Source organism: Zalophus californianus, chromosome 10, assembly GCF_009762305.2.
Source record: "Zalophus californianus isolate mZalCal1 chromosome 10, mZalCal1.pri.v2, whole genome shotgun sequence".
NCBI classification, from domain to species: Eukaryota; Metazoa; Chordata; class Mammalia; order Carnivora; family Otariidae; genus Zalophus; species Zalophus californianus.
In genome coordinates this window covers 71,528,093-71,553,236 of record NC_045604.1, presented here as the reverse complement: position 1 = coordinate 71,553,236, position 25,144 = coordinate 71,528,093, and the positions used below count along the sequence as shown (strand labels likewise).

The 25,144-nt window shown below is 59.3% G+C and overlaps 1 protein-coding gene across 1 annotated transcript; it reads right to left on the bottom strand.

Moving 5' to 3' along the window:
- Nucleotides 1–657: 657 nt before the first annotated feature.
- KCTD5 (potassium channel tetramerization domain containing 5) lies at nucleotides 658–25,144 on the bottom strand. Its single transcript, XM_027613076.2, has 6 exons — nucleotides 24,875–25,144; nucleotides 14,290–14,398; nucleotides 12,304–12,395; nucleotides 10,549–10,644; nucleotides 8,553–8,678; nucleotides 658–2,415 (listed from the first exon to the last, which is right to left on the bottom strand). Exons 1-6 carry the CDS (start codon nucleotides 25,124–25,126, stop codon nucleotides 2,386–2,388), a joined length of 705 nt encoding a protein of 234 aa, XP_027468877.1. The 5' UTR covers nucleotides 25,127–25,144; the 3' UTR covers nucleotides 658–2,385.

Genomic DNA, 25,144 nt, shown 5'->3' with positions numbered 1-25,144 from the left:
TGCTTGGACAGGAGACACGTTCAGATTTGCCGTTGGCCTCAGAGCTGGAAGATGCCAAGTCAGTCTGCGTGGAAAGCCAGGATTTGGAGTCCTTCCCCACGTGCCCCCGGCTGCACAGTGAGCAACCCCCCCCCTCCCGGGCAAGCAGGTCCCACTCCCCAGACTGGGCCAGCAGGACAAAGTCCCAGGACCCTGGGAGCCCTGGCCAGGCCAGCGGCACGCCTGCAAGCAGGATGGACACTCGGACAAGGCTGGGATCAAAGACATCCTAGCCAGCCTCAGGGGGGGTTATCCCCCAGGTGTGGGGGGGGCGGCCCAGAGCTTTCAAACAACAGCCAGTGGGGGAAGCCGGAGCAGCTGCGGGGGTGGGGGGTTGGGGAGGCACCCCAGGACCGGAGAAACGTCTCCACAGCCAGCACTTCTGGGCGGGATGAGCGTGCTTTAAACATGTCACCTGAAGACAATCTTTGTCCCCGGGGAGGGGGGGGGGGGCAGGATGCCAGCAGGGGGTAGGCGAGGCGGCCCAGCCGGGGGGGGGGGGGGGGGGGAGACAAGCCCTCACAGAGCAGGCCACAGACCACAGCCCACGAATGGGGCCATGGACAGGGCCACCCCGAGCCCATGAAGCGCTTCTGCAGCAGACCCTTTTCCATGCATTCTGAGACACTTACAGTTGTTCTCATTCATAAATACACAATTTTATTTGCTATTTTCAGGGGAAACTTAGGCATTAAACTGTAAGCTGATAAAATACGGATACCTAAAAAAGTATAAAAGTATAAATATCCCCTTAGAATAAAGTTTAGTGAATTAAGTCTTAATATCTTTAAATTAAAAAACCACAAGCCTATCTATTACATCAAGGTCCCAGACCAAGCAACGCTGCATGGGCAGCGGCGCCCACAGGTACAGCCCAAGGCCGACGAGGGACTGTGCCCGCCCCGAGCTCAGCAGGGGCTGGGTCGCCAAGTCCTAAACGTGCCCTCTAGAAAGGCTGCGATGAATTTGAAGCCAAACATTTAACAACGTACAAGAGACCTTACAGAAAGGAGGAGGTAAGTGCTGGGTGCCGGAGAACTTGGTTAATCAGGTTATTGGCAAAGAAGGGGGCACAGGCAAAGAAGCCTCCGGAAGCACTGGAAACTACGCACGCCCAGGCCTCCGCCCTGCTTGGCGGCAGTCAGAGCGCACAGCGGCCCTGGCGAGGAAGCAGACAGCTGCTCATCCGAGCCAAGCCCCCCACCGGGCTCTGACAGCCCCCCAACAGCTAGGAAAGATCTGTCCTCAAAGCATGCGAGCAGCGCTGTTTACAGGGATCCCAGTCGCTCCAACGTCACGTCCCACGGGCAGAGCCCGTGCGGGTCGCCGGAGTCTCAAACACCCCAAACCCCAGAGAGAACTGCATAGTTAGACAAAGAAAAGGAGCGAGCCGGCAAGAGGGAGAGGTTTGTGTAAACATCCGGTTTTCAGAGTGACCTGGAGTCTCCGCTCCGGAAGCCAGGTGGACAGGCCTCCCGCCCCGACCTCCATCCCAGGCGAGACAAAGGCACTGACGGGTGGCAGCTCCGCCACAGGCCCGCGGCCAGGCCATACCACACAAACTGCTCCGTCCCTGTCAATGACTTCACACATCAGTCCCAAATTCGGCAACACTTGTAGCCATTTCTAAGGAGTAAAAACGCAGGGTAGTCCGTCCACACTGGGGAAGAAGGGATGCAAAGTTCTCTGGCCTGGAAAATACAAGTGGAGAAGCCTCGACTGTTCCAGGCGGGGTCAGGCTGGGGAGCCTGGCTCAGATGGAGGCTGGGCCTCGGGGCCAAGGCCCGGGAAGTAGTGAACATGTGGAGGCCGTCTCTCTCAGGAGCCACCCGCCAGGGGTGCAAACCGCCAACCACTTCCGCTGGGGAGGCTGAGCGGACTCCCTGACCCGAGGACCAGGGCCTGGTGCACGTGTGGGTGACCAGCAGGCACCCAGAGCCTGGGGCCACAGCGCTGCGGCCACTTCCTACCAGTAAGGCCCAGGCTCCGTCACAGACTGTTTATGTTAGCACCAAGAGCGCTGTCCTTTAAATGACCTTCGGTGATTACAGGGGTTGGCTGGAAGTATCCTGCCTCAGGCCCATGCAGCCCGGGGAATGCCTCACGGAGGGCCCTGTGGGGACACCCACCTGGCCAGCACGCCTCCTCCAAGTGGGGACGCCTGGCTTCAGACAGCTGGTCCCGTCTCTCACCGCCCACCTCGAGGCAAAAAAGGATCCACACCCAAATCTCTACAGAGAAATTGTCAAACGCAGGTTTCTTCTCACGGCCAAGCTTCTTCCACATGGCAGATCGTCGCAACTTGGGACAAGATAAAATGTTTCTTCAGCTGTCAACACTGTGTTCTCACATCCTTGAACCCCGTTCTTGCAAAATCTGAAAACGTCAAACACAGACAATGAGGACCTGGGTGTTGGAAGGGGCTGCGGCCTACGGCGAGCTGGGAGCCACGAGGCCCTGAAGCAAAGCACCTGCTCCAGGAACAGGGCCCAAGACCCCAAGTCTGCCTGCAGGTGGCTCAGGGGGCCGAGGAAGCTGGCACGGAGGGTCAGGGGCCAAGAACAGGCTGGGAGACCCTTGCTGCAGGGGCCACCCCACAAACCTCCTGGCCCTTGGCCAGGGGTCCCTCCAAATCTCCATCCCAGCCCATGGCAGGCGTATTCACCCCCACTTCCTACCACAGCAGCCGGCCCGTCCCCCAGTAGGCGCCTCCCTGGGCCACCTCGGGGATGCCTGGGACATGAGTGTGTGTGTGTGTGGGGGGATGACACTTGGGACTTGGCTCCTTATCAAGTGCCCAGAGGCCCCCAGCAGCATCTCCCCCGATGGCCGCCCCTGCTCTCCTCCTGCAGGTGCCACAGCCCATCTGATAGGCACCAACTCCTGAGTCTCCAGCTTGGCTAGGTCCGGGGCTGCAGACATGCAGACCTCAGGGTCCTCAGGGTGTCAGCGGTTCCCACCTCAACCTGCTCTTCTTCCTTGCCCCATCACAAACCATGTCCCCTCAGTGTCCCCTCAACCCTGCCCCAGTCACATGACCCCTAAGCCTGGGCCCCCAGGACTGCCCCATCACCTCCACATCCTGCCAGGCAGGCCTCCCATTTTGCTTCTCAGTGCGCTGGCCCCCCTGCCTCAAGGGCACCAGCCCCTCCTCACTGCAGCCCTGCAGAATCCCCTGCCCCTTGGCCACCATGCCTGTCCCTCTCGCTCCTCCTTCCTCGGCATCTCAGAGACAGAGAGGGCCCCCAGCCTCCCTCAGCCCTGAGCACGGGTGGACACCTGCAGAGCTGAGCCCCATGCAGCCCAGGGAGGGGGGATGGGACGATCCCGTGTCCCCGGGTGGGGGCTTCAGAGCCGGCAGATGTATCGCTGTTGCAATCGATACGTGCAGTACAGCTGCTAGGCACCACATAACCATGAGAAACGCCCGAGTCCCAGCCTGGCCCAACCCAGCCGAGGCCAGTGCTGTACAGTAGCCCGTGTCATCGGCCATGCAAGAGCTGCCTCCTGGGGGCATCTTTTGCTTGAATTCCAGAGGTGAGCCAGATACGGCTCTGGGGACACTGAGCCCCAGACCCGGGCACGAGGTGGGACCGTGCCCTGGGAGGGGCCAGCCCGCTCACACCAGGTCCAGGCCCACATGGACCCTCCGGCCAGAAAGCACCTCACCGCCTCCCAGCGAGGTCCCGCCAGCCCACGGCCACCTGCTCCCAGGCCCGGGGGGTTGCCCAGAGCAGCGAGGCCACAGGACCGGGGACGCCAGTCACTCACATTCACCAAGGGCTTGTTCTGAGCCACTCAAGAAGGCCCAAGTTCTTGAGGGTCACGCCAGCCTCTGCCCTGGTGCCCTACACACCCCTGCCAGCCCCTGGGCCTGTGCCTGCCACGTCTGAGGGCTCCGGAACACCCAGCTGGCATAGCCTCATGCTCTCCTGTCCTCTGCACCCACGTCCTGGGACCCCACTCTGCTCTCTGTAAGGTGCACCTTCCGCTGTGATGGGGGGAGCAGCGTCCCGGGTTGAATGTCCCTCCTCAGCCCAGACGAGGACAGACCCCCTACATCTAGTAGGATGTGTCAGCTGGGTGGGAAAGCCCAGGAGGCCCCTGTCAGAGGGATGCAGTCTGGGAAGGGGACCCAGGATGGTCACATACAGGTCCCTGCTATTCCCAAAGTGCTGGTCTCAGCCCCGTCATCTCTGCTGTTTGCAGGGCAAGGTGGACGCTGTGGGAGCCCATGAAGAGCTGTCCCTCACTCCATGGGAGCCCCGCAGAGGAGAGGGAGTGTCTGAGTCCACAGTGGAGAGGATGAAGCCCGTGCAACCGGAACGTGGGCTGGAGCAAGGTGACCACGCTGGAGGGGCTGCCCCACCAGAGTGAGCCAACAACTGTCTCCTGATGAGGACAGAAAACCAGACCTAGCCCTGTGACGGTCACAGCCCTTCTGCCCGGGATGGGCTCTTACTGGGTCACCTCCCACAGCAGGGCCTGAGCCGCCCACAGGGACCAGCAGCATCCCCCAGGCGGCACCCCCTCGGACGGGCCCAGGCAGGGGGACCCCACCCCACCGTGCGGAGCCAGGGCTGCTCTATGGCCGGCCCCCGCCACCACCCGCTCCTATCACAGGCGGTAAGCTGCGCTCACTCTCCGCTGGGCCAGGTCAGGTGCCTGCTGAGCCCGCGGCGCGGCTGCTCCCAACACAGGTGGGCCAGACACAAACCACACGTCCGCTTCCAGGGACTGAGGGAGGGAAGTAAAACACCTCCGTGATTTCTGACGTTCTGCATGTACTGAATTAACAGTATAAGCCTAAATTCACGTTTCTTTTGACTGTCTCGACGTGGCTACCAGAAAGTTTGAAGTGACAGATGGACCATGCTCGTCCAGACCAGGGCTCGGCAAACTGTCTGAGAGGGCCAGGTGACAAATATTTGAGGACTGGTAGATCAAGAGGCAAAACTGATGGTGTTGTATGTGGATATAATCACCAAAAAGGAACTAAAAGCGGAAATGCCACTCTCTGTTCGCAATCCCCAGTCCAGACCTCTCATGGTGGGGTGGTCAACCTTTCAGGGCTTGGATGGCTACATGCCTTTCCCAAGCACCTCCCAGGGCAGAAGCTGAGGGGCCCCCAATCTGCATGGCTTGGCCCACAACCAGGGGGTGGGGAGGGCCTGGAGGGAGCAGGGGAGCCCCATGGATGATGCGTGGCTCACCCACCTGCAACCTGCCCTCTCTGGACCTTGACTCCCTGTGTGCACGATGAGGGCACAGAGCAGGTAGCTCCTGCTAGTGGTGAGCACAGTTGGGCTCCGGACTCGGGCGACGGGAAGAGGGACAAGAGGAGCAACTGGGGGCCAGTGGAACATCTGCGGAGCCCCTTATCACAGGGCAAACAGACAGAAGGTCCTCACAGACTCCTCTCTATCAGCATCCCTCTCCTGAGGCTCAGGGGAGGGGCTGCCCTGAGCCCACCACAGAGGGACAGCAGGGGTGGCCCGTGTCCTTGCCCGCGGACATCCATGGCGATGAGGTCGTTCCAAAGCCTGACACACAGGGTTCTCAGGCACCCCAGCCAAGGTCCCAATGCCACCCCCAGACACCCTAAAGGAAACAGACAAGACAGCCTCCCCGCCCCAGACAGGCCGGCTCCGTTGGAGATCTACAGTCAGGCTCTAGCACAGAAGGTTCTCTGTCCACTATAGGAATCACAAAGTGCAGTGGAGGAAGGGCTGGAGTCAAGGAGACTAAAGTGAGTGGTCAATGAAAGGGTGACGGAACTCACCATGACATTTACACTTAATCTGAGACATCCCCATTGTGACCCGTGTCACTCTGGTTCGGCACGCAGCATGCGGCAAAGGAGAAAAGAGGACACCATCAGTGCAGGCTGGGATGGGGCGGCAGCCGGGAAGCCCGCCTGCAGAGGCCGAGTCTCCCCATGGCGGCGGCAAGCATGGGTGATCGGGGGCAGGAACCCACCCTGTGCTGGGTAGTGAAGCACAGATGGGCCAGTCTCGTGTGGGGGTCCTGTGCCCCATTGTCCCCAGGCCTGGCGCTCCCAAGGTTCCAAACCTCTCCCTCCCTCTTTTTTTTTTTTTTTTATTTGTCAGAGAGAGAGACAGAACACAAGCAGGGGGAGAGGCAGGCAGAGGGAGAAGCAGGCTCCCCGCCAAGCAAGGAGCCCGATGTGGGACTCGATCCCAGGACCCTGGGATCATGACCTGAGCCGAAGGCAGCCACTTAACCAACTGATTCACCCAGGCGTCCCTCTCTCCCTCCCTCTTTTTAGTGAAAAACTGAACCTTGCTCAAATAGAGGTATGGTCTTTGCTGCTGGCCCTGGAAAGGTTGTGATCTCCAGGCCACACGGGACGGTCTAAGAACATGATAGGGGAGGGCTCAGGTGGCCAGGGGGTTAGAAACTATGATCAGGCAAGTGGGCGATCAGTCATTGATCAGTTATCAATCGATCCTGTGTGTCACCGAGAGCAGTAAAATCCCTGGACAAGGAGGCGGGGGACACCCTGGAGGGGCACGGTTCTCTGCATGGTACCACCTGTCCCGAGTCCGCAGAGGAACCCCGTGCCCTCCCCAGCTGGACCTGAGCCCTCACTCTCCGTCCTTCTGACAACAAACCATACCCCAGGGTCCCCTCAGTGAGTCCTGCAAGCGCTTCCAGCACATCTCGGATTGGCAGAGGGGTTTGGGAGGCCCCCCGAACTGGCGGCTGAGGCGGGCCACCCTTGTGTGGACCGCTGCCCTAAGCTGCCCACCCGATTCCTGCCTTGAGACAGGAGGCTGGCCATTAGTGCCGGGAGGTTGACCCTCGGCACCCTGCTACAACCAGGCTGTGCCTGGTGTCCCCAGATTACCACCCCCAACCCAGCCCCAACGGTTCTCTGTGGTGTTCTGGAGGCTCCAACCGCGTTCTGTCTCCTGGGGAGCTCCTGCCACTGCCCCCGGTTATGAGCCACAGTGGCTGCCACACTTCAGATCCAGGTATTTTTGGAGAGAAAAACAGGGCACGTTTTCAGAAGCAAAGGGATTTGGGGTCACGCCCGGAGCTTCCTGATGGCACAGACGGAGCCTTTCTGCGGCAGAAGGGCTACCTGAGGGAAGTGAGCTCAGGTGGCCTCCCTGGTCAGGAACTGCCATGAAAGCTTGTCAAGCTCAGAAACAAAGCTTCTAAAAACGAACTTACACAGAAATTCTGCAACTGCTCAGACAGACGTGCCTCCTCACGAGGCCGGGGGCTATCGGGGGGTGGGGTGGTGGTGTCACTTTCTACCCCAGAGTCGAAGGGAAGCGCATCCCCAGGCCGAGCACCGCCCCCACACCACCCTGCCCCAGGCACCCCGCGTGCAGCCACGGTGCCATGGGCCAGGGTGGGGACACCCCACGTGCTGGACAGTCGCACCGTCGGGAAGACACAGGACTTCTTCACCCGGCTGTGAGCCTCGTGAGGACGGCCACCACGAGAAGGCTAACGTGCACGGGAACTCCGCTGTCTGTTCCTAAGCCCACACCTCCAAGGAAGGCCCTGAAAGGGTCACAGGGCAGTTCTGGGCCGGTGGCTTTGACCAAAGGCCACCTGGTGGGGCTAAGAGTCTGAGGAAGCATCGGAAACCCCCGACTTAACGTCATCAGTTAAAAATCCTCCAGGCTCTGGTGTTTCCTGCACTCACTCAGATACCCCGGGGCTCTGAGTTCGTGGGGGTGCCTGCCAGAGCCCCGTCCCTACCTCCCCGGCCCCCCTCAGAGCTGGCTGCACAGCCCTCAGGCCACCACCATCCTCCAAGGCCCAGGAGTCCCGCCAGGTGGAGCCAGTGACCCCAGAGGAGATGGCAGCCGCTGTTCCATGCCCCGAGGCCACCCCGAAACCCGGCACAGCCACGCCTGCCCTCCTCGGGAGACAAAAGCACCAACGCCCAGCACGGAGCCAGTACACAGGGCCGGCCCGGGCTGAGCCAACACTCCGAGGAGTCTGAAAATCAGAGCATCTGCGGGATCTGCTGCACCTTTTACAGACGAAACACGACCCCCGAGACATGGATGGATGTGGCTAAGGCAGGTGCCACTTGGGCGGCCCCCCTCTCCAGCCCTGATGGCTCAAGTCCCCAGGAAAACCATCCAAAATAGTTATCAAAAGACAAACTTCCAGAAGCAACTCTGCCTCTCCAAAGAGGTGCAGGCAGAGGGCGTGGACTGAAGTCACAGGGGCTCGCCTCCAGGGGGAGCCCCTGTTCAAAGACCCCTGGCTCCACCCCCGCAGCCTACGGGACCTATGTGTCCTTCCTTTGGGACTCTGCTGACGCGTCAGGCAAGAACTCTGTGACAAGGAATGACAGCGAGATGGATGAGCCGCCAGGCAGCGTGTGCAGCCGGGAGATGACGAGAAGGGGCCCAAGTCTGCCAAGGGCAGCCACCACCCCATGAGCCCCTCTGCAGGCGGGAGCCGGAGGGTCCGCGGCTGTGCTCAGCTGGCCCAGCGCCCGCCTGCCCGCGGTCACCTACCTTGGCTTTCTCACTGGGCTCGCTGGTGGTGCCGTACGGGGAGTTGTGCAGCTCCTTAGAGACCACGCACAGGAACTCGGCCTGGTCTTCGCTCCCGTAGTTGTAGGAAGAGCCGATGCTGACCAGCTGGGAGGACAGAAGAGCAGCAGCATGGGGTGAGCATGGTACACCAGCCCACCCGCCGGCAGGGAGACTCCAGCCCGCGAGTGTACGCCGGGGACAGCCGGCGCTCGGGGCGATGCGGAAGGCCAGGGGCGGGCGTGCCACGAGCAGCAGCGTGGGAAGGACGAGGACAGCGTGGGGGCAGCGGGCAAGGCCAAGCAAGGAGTGCGCGGGCAGCGTAGCCTGTGTGGCCAGAGACGGGAGAGCACGGTGGGCCGGCCACTGGAGACACGTGCCCTGCCCAGTGCGGGCCCCGGGGATACAGACGGAGCTGCGGGTCTGCACGCAAGCCTCCTCTGAACCAACCTCGGAACTTTGCTCTCGCCTCGGCGCTCACCACTGGCTGACCCTGGGCTCGGTGCCAACACCACTCAGGGTTCTTACCCTACTTTCCCCACAGCAGTCCCAGCTCCTGCTTCTGGGAAGTAGAGCATTTCTCATCAAACGGGACTAGTTTCGCTGGCAAGAACCGGGAGGACAACATCCTCCAGAGACAAAGACTCAGGGACAGGAGAGGAACCTGGCATGTGTGATGATTTGGGATTCGCCCAGAGGAGCTAAGGACTAAACCCTCAAGCTGAACACAGAGAGGAAGGGAGAGGCCCACGCAGGAGGCAGGAGATTCTCCGTCTCTGCGAGAGAGCTACAGAGCTGCTTCACTCCCAGCGAGGGTGACCTTGCAACACCCTGACCGGCGCCTGCAGCCCCCATCTCCCCAGCCTTTCTTTGGGCCGCACAGCGAGGGAGGACGCGAGGGGCATGGGAGGGGACCTCTGTCCCTGCACGGTCTGTGGCATGAATGTAACGAGGTCCGGATACTACCTGGACCCCGGCACACGGCTAATACTGTGAGAAGACACAGAGAAGCAGCCCTGGCGGCCTCAGGCCCGCCTGACTGGAGGGAGGACACAACACTGCAGCTGTCTCAGTGACATTTTAAAGGGATTCCAAGCATGCTCTACAGTATAATCTCATTTCAAAAGACCCAAAGAAAAGGTGTGGACTTAATTAGAAGGAAGACTGGGGTGAGCCTGTAATTTCCCACCCTCTCTCCCAGCAGGACCGCTCGCCGTGGCCGGAACCCGCACCGGATGGAAACAGAAAGTTCCAAGGCCCGAGGGGGCCTGGCGAGCAGGGCAGGTGGGACCTGGGGCTGGGGGCCGGGGAGGGTCACAGGTCCGAACCTTAGTTCAAACCTGCCTGAGGGACAGGAACAGTGAGCAGTTTGTGGAAAAGGTACTGGCCAATCGGTGAGCATCCTGGACGCGCTCCTGGGCCCATAGCCAGTGGGCTGCAGCTGCACAGGCCGGGAGCCCAGGCTCCATGAAGGGAAGGAGCACTCCCACATCCTCACGTCAGGCCAGCAAAGTGGAGGGCACAGCTGCACCAGAGCCGAGGGCAGGAAAGGGCCTGGGGGGCCGCAGAGCAGACCCGCCGGGAAGGGCATCTGTGCCAACCGCAGCACAAAGGAGCCCAAGCCACCATCTGCTCAGCCAGCACAGGAGGGGACGCGAGGGGACAGGAAAGTGGGGCCAGGCCGGGATGCACTCAGGCTGTCAATCCCACACACATGGAGATGCCAGATGGAAGCACAGGGAACAGTCCCCACAAAGCACGGGCTCAAGTAAGAAGGGTAACTCAGAGAGAAGGGTGGGGAAGCAGGGACGGGGACTTCTGTGGGAAGGGGCCCTAGAACAACTCGACCTGCCCCACCCGAACACCTGTGACCAATCCCGTCAGGACAGGGCACAGGCCGCTGTCCGCAGGTGCCAGAGGACAGTGACAGGCCGCCACAGGCCCCCGAAGCCTCATTACTGGTTCCCTGGGGCCTCACCTGCTCGAACTTCCAGCCGTCAGACATGGTGGACACCATCTGTGTGAGCTCCTCTTCCTGACACTGCAGCACCCGGTACACGTGCTTCACCGGCACCTGGGAGAGCCACAGCCATGGATGAGACACGCCCTGCGGGGGACCCAGGGGAGGCTAACGCCCCCCTCAGGCTCAGGTCACGGTGCGCAGAGCGACCCCAAACGCATCCAGCAAAGCAAAACAGGCCGAAGTGCTGTTTCTCTCCCCCGCATCCACCATCCAACAGGTCTCTATTTCTAAACTGCAAAGCTCAGTGAGTCGTGCTCCTGAAATCCCAATGGCACCCTGAACTAGACGTGAGCACGTGAGGACCGCGGCTGCAAGGGAAGGCAGCTGGGAGGGGATGGCAGGGAGGGCCTGCGGAGCCGCCCACGGCACTCAGACCTGGGCCCTCCCTGAGGGAGGCAACTTCTGAAAAGCTGCTGTGTCACCCGATGCGCCAAGACGCCCACCCACCGACCTCCACTCCAGGCCTGGTCTCAGCTGCCGAGAGCACCGCGGGACCTTGCCGGCCAGCAGCCTACCCTCCTGCAGCTGCTCCTTCAGTAGGAGGCCACGGCGTTCAGCGCCAAGTGTGACAGGTGGCCATAGCCAGGAGGGGGCTGGCTGTCACACAGCCCCAGTGCGCTCCTTTGTGACAGGGACGACACCGGCGCTCCTGGCCCAGGCCCTGAGGAGGGGCTCTTCTATGCCCACCACGCAGAGGCCTCAGTGCTGCAGGTGTGGCTCATCCTATGTGTTTAGTGGGGTGGCCAGACAGAGGGGAATGCGGCAGCCAATGGCCAGAGATGACCCGGGAGCCTGTGGTTGGGTCTCCTGCCCCCTCCCTGGACCCCTCCCTCATTGTCTGGTGCCCGAGGGGCTCCCACAGGAGAGAGAGGGCTGGGGGCACCATGGCCACTCTGAGCGGCCAGGCCGTCAGCGAGCGTCTCACAAAGGCCGAGAGCTCTAGCTCAGGGCCTGCCAGACACCTGGTGGGAGGGCCCACGATGGGACAGGGCAGCCGAAGGGCTTCAGGTGGGTGTAGACTCCAGATGAGCGAGGCAGCTCTCAGGGCGCGTCCACTTCATGGCATGCCCCCCCTCCCCCCCGGAGCTGCTCACTGGGAGACGGCTTGCCGTTCTGCCAGCCAGGGTGGAGCTCAGCCCCTCCAGCACCTCCCTCTGCATAAGATGCTGGACATGGCCTGCTTCACACTCTGGCCTAACAGCCCCAATAGGCGGGCACAAAGAGCCCTGACTGCGCTCTTCTCTCCCAGGAAAAGCCACATCTTCGTGGAACCTATGTTGGCCTGCAGGACCCTACCCCCGTCTACCCTGAGCTCACTGCCAGCCACAGGCCCTTTGCACCTGCTGCACCCTGCTACAGTGCACTCCCTGAGATGTCCACGCTGGAAGCCTCCCTGTTCTCCGTCCCTGGACTTTCCTCTGCGGCACTGTCTGTCCCCTGCCCCTGGATGGAGACCCCTAAGGGTGGGCTGGGCAGGAATGGACGAACACACCCAGCGTGCAGGCTACAGCAGCGCCACAGGACATGGCTAGAGAGCAGGCCCGTCAGGCATTAGAACGATTCCCAAGAAAGACAGTCATGACAGGGACAGCACCGACCCTGGGGTCTCGTGCAGAGGCCGCCCCTGGCCAGCGCAAAGGGAGGGAGTGAGCGGCATCGCTGTGACAGACAGACTTCAGAAGCTGGGTGCCTATTAGTCACTGCTCTTACCTGCGACGTTTTGCTGTCTCGTTCTCTAATTTTGTCCTTTACAAGTTTTATTAGTGAGGTGATATTGTAAAATTCCGCTTCCTCCAGCACTCCTAGAACAGAAAAAAGTAATTTTCACCAGATCCAAGAATAAACGTCCCGCCCCTGTCCCTCTGTGGACCTACAGCCCATGCCTGGCCCTGGCCCCTGGCAGCTCCTCGGCCCCGTGCCAATGGACCCCGTGCAGACTCTGCTGGCTCAGTGGGGCGCCCCAGGATCAAGGGCAGAGGGCCCATTTCCTGAACACACTCCTGGCACGTGCCACTCCAGGTGGCCTGCTGGGTACACTGTCGCACACACATCTACCCCAAGCTCCGCCCTGGGCGCCCCTGGATGGAATTCGGAAACCTTCCCTCCGTCGCCCGCGGGCCATCTGCTGCCCTCACGTGAGGCCCCGGGCTTGCAGATGGCTTCATGTGGGTCTGTCACTTGGTGCCTCAGTTTCCCCATTCCACTGGAAGCTGGGCTGGTTGAGAGGGCGGTTCCAGGACTCTTTTTTTTTTTTTAAAGATTTTATTTATTTATTTGATAGAGAGATACACAGTAAGAGAGGGAACACAAGCAGGGGAAGTGGGAGAGGGAGAAGCAGGTCTCCCGCTGAGCAGGGAGCCCGATGTGGGGCTCGATCCCAGGACCCTGGGATCATGACCTGAGCTGAAGGCAGACGCTTAACGACTGAGCCACCCAGGTGCCCCGGTTCCAGGACTCTTGACAGTTTAGGACTGCCCTTCTTCCCCAAGGCTGCGACTCGTGCTGCACCCATTTGGGGGCTCTCCGGCCCCAGGACCCTCCTGCGCATTCCAGAAGGGCTGTGCTGGCCACCCTGGCCAGGCATCACTCTACACGGTCTCCCCACACTGGCAGCACCAGCAGCCCCGGGCCGTGTCCTAACCGGGCCCCCAGGCAGCACAATCAGACCGGGAGCCTGGCGGTGGGTGGCTGCACTTACAACGTCACTTCTCAGGACGGCGTGTGGCCATGTAGGAGGTGACGAAATGCAAGCCTGGTGCCATCCTGTCGGCCACCCACTCAGACCTGTGGGTGGGGACTGAGAGGCCTTGCAGGTGGGACGCTCCAGGTGCCGGTGGTCGCATGGACCCTTCTGAAAGTGCGGCGTTCGAGGCCGGCCAGGAGGCAGGGGACGAGGCAGGGCGGCAGGGGCCTGTCTGCAGCAAGCACCTGCCTCTGAGCAAGCTGCCCCGGGAACAGGCTGTCAAGTTTAGCCTAGAACTGCACGGCTCCACCAAGACAAAGGAAGGCGCCCCAAACAACATGAGTGCACATGTACACGGGAGTCCCCTTTGGCTCTGGAGGCCCAGGAAGCGGCAAGAGTGAAAGGAGCGAGCCCAGGTCAGTCCCGGCAGTCACTAGAGGACCCAGCAGGAGCCAGAGCCCATGCAGAGCAGAAACACCTGGACCTCTCAGATCCTGACACATCAAGCTCCCTACTCGCTGTGCCCAGCGCTGGACCGTTTGAGGACAGACAGAGCTCAGAGGTGAGGGTACACAGGTGCCCTGGAAGGAGCGCACCCGGGGCTCACCCAGAGGCGGCTATGTCCAGGACAGTGTGAGCTAAAGTAGCTGTGAGAGCGGAGCCCTAGCCCCAGCAGCATCGCTAACTAGGCTCCCGACATGGCCCAGAGCCCAGGTGACCCGCTCCCCACTTGACAGCGGTCCTGACGGGTCAACCTGACCATGAAGTCTTCGCTTCCTGGAGGAAGACAGGGGACGAGGTGGCCAGCAGCCCTCACCTCCTGGAGACAAGCGCCTACTGCCCCGTGGGGCACAGGTGAGAGGAAGCTGGGAGCCAGCGAGGGGACGGAGGCATGTGGGATTTCTGCAGGGGAAGGTGTGCTGGGCCTGCTCCTCACAGGGCGGCTCGGGCTCAGAGGAATCTGTGTCAAGTGACCAGTCAGCCTGTCCACTGGGGCCCTGTCCCCAGCTCACCTTCCTCTGCGAGGTCTTTGTTAATGACCAGCTTCCCGTGTCTCAGGTAGTTCAGCACGGGCCCAAAGTAGGTGGGGTCTCTGTCGATTAAATAGGCACCAGTTTCATCCTACAAAGAAGAGAACACCGTGAGTCCTGGCGGGGAAGGCAAGGGTCCCCACAAGTGACTCCAGGCCAGGCCACGTGGAAACGGTTGCAGAGGCACGGGGGTCATGTGTGTCCCTTGACCCGCAAACAGACAGCGCTGCAGCACTTCGGGGAGGCGGCTCTGCAGGATCTGGCAGTTGGCAGCCTCGCACCCTTGTCTGTCACCACCTCAGGTCTAGGCCAAGTTCACCTCCCTTTATTTACTCGGCAGCGAGGTGACTGAGGCTGAGGCATTAATGTTCAGCCTCCGTGCATCGCAACGTTGCCCAACACAAGGAACCTAACACATACTCTCCTCCCGGGCACCTGTGGCAGGGCCTTCTTATCCTGGGGAGGGGTCAGAGGCACACAGAACAGCAACTGTGTGGAGAGGCCTGACCAAAGGAGTCACACCCCATGGGCAGTGGTTCCAGAGTCTGAGCAGTCTACAAAACAGACCTTCAGAAGACTCTTCTCCCACACCGGGTGGCCCCGGTTCCTCCCAGAAGTGCCTGGGGCCTGTTTGAGGGTTAAAGCCCTCTGGCCAGCAAGCTTCCACAACTGGCCCAGGGGAGGTGGACATGCTGACCTGGGCACGAGGGTGGGGGCAGTCCCCGAAAGACGCCTCCACGGAGTAGAGCCCAGGGAGGCCTGCCCAGAGTAACAGGCATGGAGGGTACTGTCTGGAAGGGAGAGCCACAGCGGTCTAGTGGGGAGTGACGGCACCCTGGGATCCACTCTAGGCCATGGACCCGACTGCATCGAGGGCACTGCATATCTGCTGTGGGTCTGCTGGGCAGGGCCTGGCCCAGGCTGCTATCCTGCTCCTCCCGCAAGCCCACCTCCCCTCCCCTCCCTGACACAACAGGGTGACTCCAGAGTCAATGGAACAGTCAGCGTGGCAGGCTCTGGGGGGGCCGTCCACAGGAGCAGGACCAGCGAAGACCACAGAGGACAGTGTGTCAGCATCTCTGTAGGGCAACCATGGTGGTGGGAAGACCTGGAGCTCTTGGATGTGCTCTGCCTACGGACACCAGATGCAGAGACAGAGAGAGGCAGGAAGCATCCTGGCCGTAAAGCAACAGGAGCCACATTAGGGCCCTACTTCTCACCCAAGTGTGGCAGAGCCTGGAGGTTCCAGGGGCTTCCTGACGTCCACCACTGCAGACCTGCTTTTCCTTTTTTTTTTTTTTTTTAAAGATTTTATTTGAGAGAAAGAGTGAGAGAGAGAGAAAGCACATGAGAGGGGGGAGGGTCCGAGGGAGAAGCAGGCTCCCCGCCGAGCAGGGAGCCCGATGTGGAACTCGATCCCGGGACTCCGGGATCATGACCTGAGCCGAAGGCAGTCGCTTAACCAACGGAGCCACCCAGGCGCCCCTTGCTTTTCTTACATCAAGTCAGTTAGGGCTCTGGATGTGTGCATGCTGGGACCTGGAGCCTTGCTGCCCCGTGGGCAGGACCCGGGCGCTCAGCCCAACCTCCTGCCAGGACAGGCCACCGCCTCTCTCCCCTGTGGGCTTCGGCCCCCAGGCGCCGCCCCGGCCTCACCCAGACCTCCCGGATTCATCCTCGTGCTCCAGCCCACCCACCTAAGGAAGCGCCAGACACTGTCCCATGAACCCCTACCTCCTGTCCCCCCAGACCCCGCCTGTTCTCCGAGCAAGACCAAGGACCCCGTGGACCAGCTTCTGGAAGAAGGATGCTCGGCCAGTCTCCCTACTGGTAAAAAGTGGCCACGAAGTCAGGGGCTTGTCTCCACCCCCATCCTCAGGTGTGAAAAGAGCCCCGTGCGTGACATGTGCACATCAGCAAGCTCAGCAACAACTCACTGGCTCCCCACTAACCTCGACAGCCAGCTGGCAGGACAAGATCCGATGGGGACAGGGTGCCCCGGGGAACCTCCCTACCACACTGGGCCCACACTAGGGGCTCAAGAGGACCATCATCACACCGCACTCTCCCCCGTGCAGGGCAAGCCTGAGCTCCAGAGCTTCTGAGGCAGTGTGCTCTCAGCCCCGCCGCTATCTTGACCTTGGCGCCACCACACCAAGCCCTCATCCCGAGGCTGCCTGGGGGCCCCCCACCTGGACCCAGAATGGCAGGTTCACTGAATGGCCTTGTGTGGCAGGCTGTGCCCCAAGTAATCTGACGCCGGGGATGTGCCGCCCCCTGCCAGTGACAAGCCAGCCGGCCCGGCCCTGCCACTGAGGAGCAGCACTCAGGGAAACTCAAAAGCGGTTTCTTCCATGGAGTCCCGCCAAGGCTCTCTGGACTGGTTTCTTCTTGGGGATTTGTTTTGATCGGATGGACTCCGAGGTTGGGCAGGACTCTCAGGACTCTGACCTGGGCTCGTCAGGCGGAAGGCTCAGCCTCCACAGGAAGTGCCGGGGGCCCTACACCAAGACCCCAAAACTCCACCAGGCTTTATCCTGGGCTGCTGCCCAGAGGACCACAGGCAGGACCTCTGTAAAAAGCACGCGTCTGAGCACCTGAGCGGGAGCAGCAGGCTCTAGAGCTGAGGGGCGTCGCCGGGGGCAGGCCGGGCGCCTCACGTACTGTGCGGGGCACGCAGCCCTGGGGCCTCTAGCCTACAGCAGAAACAAGGAAGAACACACAACCCAGAAATGGAGAAACAAACAAACAAAAAAACCCCAATTCAGAATATGAATCTTAGGCTCACTTCTGCAAAAGCCCAGAGAAAAGCATCTTGGTGCCATCTACCCTGGCGACTGGGGGAGCAGTGGGGGCGCGGCCGCCGGCCAGCACGCACAGACAGGACCCTGGGCCGCTCACGCCTCCAATGGGCAGCAGGGAATGAGGGCAGGACGCGAACGCTGGCTGGTGGCAAGACTCGCGGGCCCCTCGTCTCCTCTTTCTGTCCTGTCCTCGATTTATACAACAAGCGTGTGCTACATTTATAGAGTGGCGAGCTTTGTGTGTTTTTGTGTAGAAGAGCCGGAATGAAGACTCCTTTCTTGACAAATCACTTCCCTCTACTGACCTTCCCTACTTCTCACTGATTTAGCGTCTGACCTATTTGTGAAGTCCTGGCTTTAAAAATATACATGTATCTTAGAGTGCCTGGGTGGCTCAGTCCATAATCCCAGGGTCCTGGGATTGAGCCCCGCACCGGGCTCCCTGCTCTGCAGGGAGCCTACCTCACCCTCGCCCTCTGCTCCCCTGCTTGTACTCTCTCTGTCAAATAAATACATAAAATCTTTAAAAAAATATATACATGTACCTTAAGGGCTTTAAACAGGGGAAGCGGCCTTGGCTTAGGAATACATAACGAGGGGGCGCCTGGGTGGCTCAGTTGGTTGGGCGACTGCCTTAGGCTCGGGTCGTGATCCTGGAGTCCCGGGATCGAGTCCCGCTTCGGGCTCCCTGCTCAGCGGGGGGTCTGCTTCTCCCTCTGACCCTCTTCCCTCTCGTGCTATCTCTCATTCTCTCTCTCTCAAATAAATAAATAAAATCTTTAAAAAAAAAAAAAGGAATACGTAACGAGGGCCAACTCCCCGCAGGCTGTCAGCCCACACACACTTGGAGCAGGGCGGCCTGATGATGCCCAGGTCGGCTGGAACCCACTCCTAGTGGGACCCACCTCCCAAGGCTGAGCTGCTAGTCTCCAGGGGAAGTCTGAACCCTGCATCCCTGAGCTTGGGCTGCTGGGCCACTGGCCCCAGGCAGGGAGGCAGCCAGGCCACAGAGATCATGCTCTGGCCACGAGCCCCGTGTGTAGTCATTTCTCTGAGAGGAGCCAGTGGGCAAAGGTAGGGCCAAGCCCACATCACATGCTCTCCCAGGAGACTCTTAACTGCAGCCCTGACAAGGAGGGAGGCAGAGAGGACAATCCTGACCTGAAACCACTCGCCCCTCCCCGCCCTGCCCCGCCCTGCCCTCTCCTTTCTGAGCCCACCCAGCACCCTTAGCCCACACCGCTTGTTGGGAAACAAGTGTTCTGCCAAGAGGCAGAAACACACCCGCGCCACTCAGTAAACAGCCCCCAAGACTGAGGTTCTCCCTGCTCACGATGCGGCCAGAAGTAAAACCTGACCATCGGGTTCAAGGGGCAGGATCGAATGCACTGCCCAGCAACGCGCTGTGGATAAAGCAGGCGCTGCTCGTCCCTCAGGGCCGGCTGGTCCTGGAAATGGCGATGAGGAGTGAGACTCTGACCAAGATTCTAAATGGAAAAGAACTCTGTTGGCGCGACAGCTCTCTATGGAGCGTCTGCACTTGGCGCCGTTCCATCACCTTCACGGCCTCCACAAACACGCCAGGAAACGGGACTCCGCCACCACTTTGTTGTGGGAGAAAAAGCACAGCCACTGGAGACTGGAAATGAAGAGGGCTGAGTGTCCTGAGCTAAATGGGAGATAAATTCTGTCAAATCTCCCTGTTAAAATCTAAATGTAAACGCACAGAATTCTCTGTGCACAAACATCTGCAATCGACCTAATTAGAAATACTTACCTTTTACTCCGAAATTATCCATTTTAAGTGACTAGTCCAAATTTGCACACAAAACCTTCAGCCTCCACCCCCTTCTCTGTTTTGTTTTCTACAGTTTGTCAAACCCTCCGTCCAGAAGAGGCCTGAGATGTCACCAATTACAAATGATGAGGCGGAGACCCAGAGACCAAAGACACTTTTCTGAGGCACCGGGATTTGCCGGGCCGGGCCCCTGGGCACCCAGGAGTGCTGGAGGGCTCTGATTTACCGTTCCCTGCATGAGCCCCCTGAGATGCCCCGTGTGTGCTGAGATCTGACACACTCCCATGCCCACCCAGGAAGTAAGGGAAAAGCAGGGCTCTGGGCCAACGGCAGGGTGCATGTGTCCGGGTTCTGGGTCATTCTCACCCTCAGTGCCGGCCCTGGCAACAAACCCCCTCAGACCTCAACGAGCACCCGGCTCCCAGGGCCCCGACCCCCACAATGTCCCAATTTAGGATGAAATACACAACTCACATGAGGCTCACCCAGAAGCAAACACAAGTGCCCACGAGAAAGGAACCATCCGCAAGGCCCGGGCTCCTCTTGCAGCAGGTGTGTGTCAGATTCAGCCACAGTGGGTCCTCCCCCGGGGCCCAGGAATCCATGAGGGTGATTCACAGTGACCCACTCAGTCCAGCAGGTCTGGGGGCACTGAGAGCAGATGCCGGGTCACTCTGGGGCCAGTGCTGAGTGGACTGGCCAGCCCGAGGGCCAGCCATCCAGGTCAGAGCTGCTGTGAACATTTATGTCACAAAGCAAGGGATCGTCCATCTGCTGGGATTTCGCAGGTGCTCCCCTCCCTAGAGACATTCCAGCCTCAGAACACCTGCATGTATATCCTCAACAGATATCACATTACTGATTCTGGTGGCGTGAGTGCGTGTGTTTAACATAAAATTGCCGGCACAGGAAAGTCAACTAGCGATGGAAACAGGAGGGAACCACGATCACCTGGGGCAGAAGCACCACACAGGAAAGCCCCTCCACAGCCCCAGAGGCGAGGCCTCCTCAAGCCCAGAGTCCCCAGGCCCTGGGGCACCCTGCCCACGGTTCACGCCTAGCACTCTGCTCCCGTGAGGCCCTCGAGCCCTCCCCACCAGCTGCCCCCACAGCCACCGCCCTATGGGCTCCAAGGGGGCCTCTGCTCTCCTCCTACACTCGGCCCTGCTGGCAGATCTGGTGCAGAGTTCAGCCTTCCTTCCTGCTGGGGCCAAAGGGCAGGCCCGTGGTTCCTCTGCTTATGTCACCGAACCTCCTCCCTCTTCTTGCTCACTGCACAGTGACTAGGCTCAGTCGGTGCCCCTGCTGCCTGCCTCGGCCTCCCTGCTGGAGCTGGCCCAGCTCATCAACTCCAGAACTGCAGCCACCCAAGCCTGACTCGCAAAACCAGCCCAAGATCCTAGAAGCCCAACTGCTGAGGCAACTAGAACCCACCAGAATGCGGACTACGGGAAGAGACACTCATGCACACCCATATGTGGATGTGCCTCAAGCCCCCTCCAAACATGCGGGTGGATGGGACTGACACCCTAGAGCCACGTCCTCCAGGCTCAAAGACCTCAAGTTTCTTGCAAGAAAACTCGGTGGCTGCCCAGGCAGCTGTGTCCCTCCCCTGTGGCACAGGCTCCAGGCTCCAGAGTTGGGAAGCTGCCCTCGGGCCTGTCCTCAGGTCAACGAGGAGCTCTGGGTGGACCGCCAAGAGGCGGCCAGGGAAGGACAGGGGACAGGAGGGCCAGGCTCGCACACACTCCCCTTCGAGGCTGGCCGAGCAGCAGGAGCTCCCTGCTGGGACCAAGGTTTGCAGTGATTCAGAGTATGTGTAAGAAACAAACAGCAGCAAGAACAAATTCTGACAGGGAGAAAAAAGCATTCTTTCTAAAAACAAAGTAGAGACCACCACGAGTCATCTCCGTCTGCTGTGAGGACCCAGCACGGGGCACTGGGGGGAGGTGGTGTGACCATCTTCCTAAACTCTCACAGCTCCTCCCAGACTAACGCTCAGAGAGGTGCACCAACTTACCCCAAAGTCGCACAGCGAGTTAAGTTCTGGTCAAAGTCAAAGTCAGGCCCGAGTCTCCAGTCTCATTCTGCCACCAGGGAAGATACGCCGTCTCCCTAGTACCCCCCGCACACCAGCGCCAGCCTGGATGTTTCTGGCACTCTGGGGTCCGGGGAGAGCACCCTGGCCACGCACAAACCTCCCTCGGTGCAGAGCCAGCTCCTTTAAGGGACTTTAAGGACAGTTAGTCCAGTGACTGCTGACCTGGAGCATCTGTGGAAGGGAACTGTGAGCACCCACTCACTGTGAAAGCAGCTACAGACGCCCTGTCAACAAGCAGGCACCTCAGCGTTCCCATAAAACTCGATTTGCAACATCAGCCGGTGGGCCACTGTGTTCTGACTATGGCTCCAAACTGAGCCTAGTCACTGTGCAGGGGGCAGAAAGAGGAAGTGCTTTGCAGCGACAACCATTTCCTCCCGGGCTGCCCTCAGATGGCTGACGGTGGGGACAGCTGCAGGCCCAGGGCCGGTGTCTGAGGCCCTGAAGCAAGCTCTTCTCACTCAAGCAAGTCCTTTCTCAGGACCTTCTGGCCTGGAATCACGGGCTGCTTCAGGTCCAGGGCTGTCCAGTTAGGGGCCCTGTGGAGATATAACGTGGGCTCTGCCAGCAAACACCTGCTGTACGGGGGAAGGGCGGGAGCCCCTCCCTCCACCCGGGTCCTAGACCAACCATGGCACGTGGCCAGGGCTACGAACATGCTCAGAGCCACATCCTCGACCAAAGTGTGAAATGAAATGCACCCAAGTCTCGGGTCGCCCACTCCGGGCCTCAGATAGGATGACACGGCTCTCATGGGCGCCCAGGATGCTCTTCAGAATTCGGGAAGTTAGCCTTTCACCTCTGATTTAGTTACATGGAGCATAATCCGCTCTTTCCACTCTAAGGAATCCCCACTTCTCTTGCCAAGCAACTTAGAAGTTTGTACTCCCACCCACATCCTTCATCGCTTGGCTGTTGTCTGTAAAATCTCTTCCACTATCTTTCCAATCCTGACACTCTTGCCAACACCAAGTACACCCGGAGTGAGCACAGGCGAAGAACTACAAGTGACATGTCACCAGAGGCCCTGTGATGACCCCACTCCTCAAAGACCCATCTGACGCCACAGAATATGCACCCCAAAGGCGGGACAATGGCCCCATCAAAGGACAAAAGCTCAGGTTTTCCCCAGACCTGGCTCAGGCAGAGACTGAACTCACCTCAAATCCTACTTAATCTGAGTGGTTTCCAACCACCAAGTAGCAGTATTTCCTGTTTCCCTTTTAACTCCTAAAGCATCTCCACACTGAAACAGAGGCTGATTCAGCTCTAAACAAACGCTAACCTGTTTTCAGCAATGCCTAATGGGCCAGGTACCATGAAATACAGAGACTTAAACCAAATGAATCACACATCAAGTATTCACAAAGCACTTCCGGGAAGGAGTGTCACACCTGGCCCGCCCCTTACGAGAACCTGGGAGAAAGATGACCCAGACAGCAGGGGAGCAGATGCTGAAACAAACACCCCAGACACAGCCCGGCTGGAGGAAGCCCCAGGAGGAAGTGAGAATTCATACTTGGGCGGTCTATAAAGAGAATCGCACAGCAGCAATGGGCCCAGAGTCAGCACTGAAACCAACGGGTAAGGGTTTGGAGCCCAGAGCTGATCCTAGGCTCAGTGCTGAGAGAGGGAGATCAGTTGCAGCCCTGCTCCCCATCCTCCTTAATAAACTGTCTGTTGCCTTCTTCAGAAAACGTCCCATCACTCCACCTCTCCCAAAGGCTTCTGCGGTGTTTAAGCTCAAGCTCCAGGCACTTTTCCCGTGAACTTCAACGCAGCAGGTTCCCGAAAGGTCCTGGTCTCCCCTTCCTTGGAACAACTTCCCCTCGAATCCCCACCCAAGTCCTATGCAAGAACTAGCTTGCTGGAGCCCAGGAGCTCAATAAACACTAGTCAGGTGTTCACAGCCCAGCAGGAACCTTCCACCAGGTCTGTGCTGCTGACGTCCAGCCCTGGGGACATCTGCCAGGTATGCTTTCATTCATTTTAACTATTAAGTGAGGGCTTCGAGGTTTTTACAAGTGAATCAACATCCTGTTTCTCTTCCATCATGTAATAATCACTGGCCGTCCCACTCCTCCAAACACCCCTTCCCCTCCGCTTCCTCACTCAGGGTCTAATTATCTAGGAGTGAAGCTCTGGGACATTCTTTCATCAGAAAGTTGAGGGGGGGTGACACTGAGAAGACACAGTATCTTACACGTTCTGTCTCATTTGAAGTAAAGCACACTCCTACCGTGACTGATGTGAATCAGCATTACTCTTTGTTAAATTCCCATTACCTGCGACAAAAACTCACCCTTATTTACTATCAACTACCCTATGAGCCAGAAACTGTATCTGCTGCATTACCTTCATGTTCTAGATTTCACTCTTACAATTTGGGAATCAAATGTGGGTAAGCACCCGACGGTGACAAGAAGCAACCGCAGCAGATGCGTCCTGGTGGGTTAATTACCTCCCCCAAAGGACTGTTATTACAGTAGAGCATAGTTTTTTTAAGTCGTTTTGAGACAGTAAAATAAAGGGATGAACTGACTTAACTGTGGAAGCTATAGTTAATTGGCTCTTAATCAATTGTTTTAGTGATGAATAGAGACTCTGCCTCAAAACACACACACACAAACACACACACCCCAAAACCCCAATGGACAAGTGCAATTTAAAATCTGATTCAATATACAAAACAGGAACTCTCGAGTAGAAATCCCAGTGAATGACCACTGTGGCTGTGTTTTAATACAAACAAACAGTAAAACATACACCCTCCTCATGAAAGGAAAATCACAGCAAACAAAAGCCTATTTCTGTCCTGGAGAGGCCTGCCATTTTCTGGGAGGTCAATTCTCTCCGAGGCGAGAGCTTGGTCAAAGGAGCAGTGGAAGCAGCTGAGGGTGGTGGCGGGGGAGACTGGAGCGCTGACATCTCAAACCCTGATTTCTGCCAACGACAAGTGGTCTTGTGGTGATCGTTAAGGTCATGCCACCCTGAGGATGGGCTCCGTCCGCCTTCCCGAACTTGAAGAGGGAGTTGAATCTTTCTGGGAAGACTTATGCCTGGCAAGCGTTGAGCTGGCGAGGCACGAAGCCAAGTGCAATTATGTACGCTCAACTGAGAAGACCCAGGAAAGTTAGGTTGCGAACCGCCGCGGATAAATATAGGTAACAACTACTCTTACAATAGAGCCTTTTCGGAGTTTCAATCCGTACAAATCCCGAGCAGCTCTTCCTCAGCCACACAAGTCTCACAAAGGTCATAACCGAAACAGTTTCCATTATGATCTGCACAACAGTACCAGCACTTAATGAAAGCAAGCTGCAAACCAACCGAGGGACTCCTACCCTTTCGGGAGGGCAGTGGGGACGCAGCCTGAAGAAATATTCCTACCTGGTCCCTCCTTGCCACCCCTTCAAACGCGCAACCTTCCCTTTGAAAAATTACTCTACGGCCGGCCCCTTCTGCGAGTGCCGATGGGAGCGTGCTGTGGCTGTAAACGACGGAGCGCCAACTCTCTAAATGCAAGTCACTGGGAAAGGCAGGTCACCCGTGTCAACCCCCCCACGCCAACGTAAAGTCAAACGTCTGGAATGCGAGCAGATGAGGAGGCCAGGGTTCTCCGATTCCAGGGCCACTAAGTACACGGGGCCACAGAGGAGACGCTCACACAGCGGGGCCATGAGAACCTAGAGGGGAAAGAAAGTGGATCCACAGCAAGGTCCGGGGTGTGGGAAAGCTCCACCGGGGAACGGAGAGGGCGAGAGGGAGCCGAGGCGGGCCGGCCGCGGTTCCTCGAGGGCGGTGGGCGCCCGGGCACCAGGTCCGGCCTCCCCGGCCCGGCACGGGTAGTCGGGCGGCCCTCACCTTGTCCGAGTCCAGGTCGGGGTCGGCCTGGCACAGACGGTACAGGAAGGATTTCGGGTCCCGGCACAGCGTCTGCCGGGTGGTGAGGAAGTAGGTGCCGCCGACGTTGAGCCGGACCCACTTGGACACGCCGCCGGGGTGCTGGGCCGGGGCGCCGAGCCCCGCGCTGCAGCGGCGGCACAGGCCGGCCCCCAGCCCCGCCCCGAGGCCGCTCGGGGCCGGCGGCAGCAGCTCGCAGTGGTTCTCCGCCATGATCCCAGCAAGCCCCGC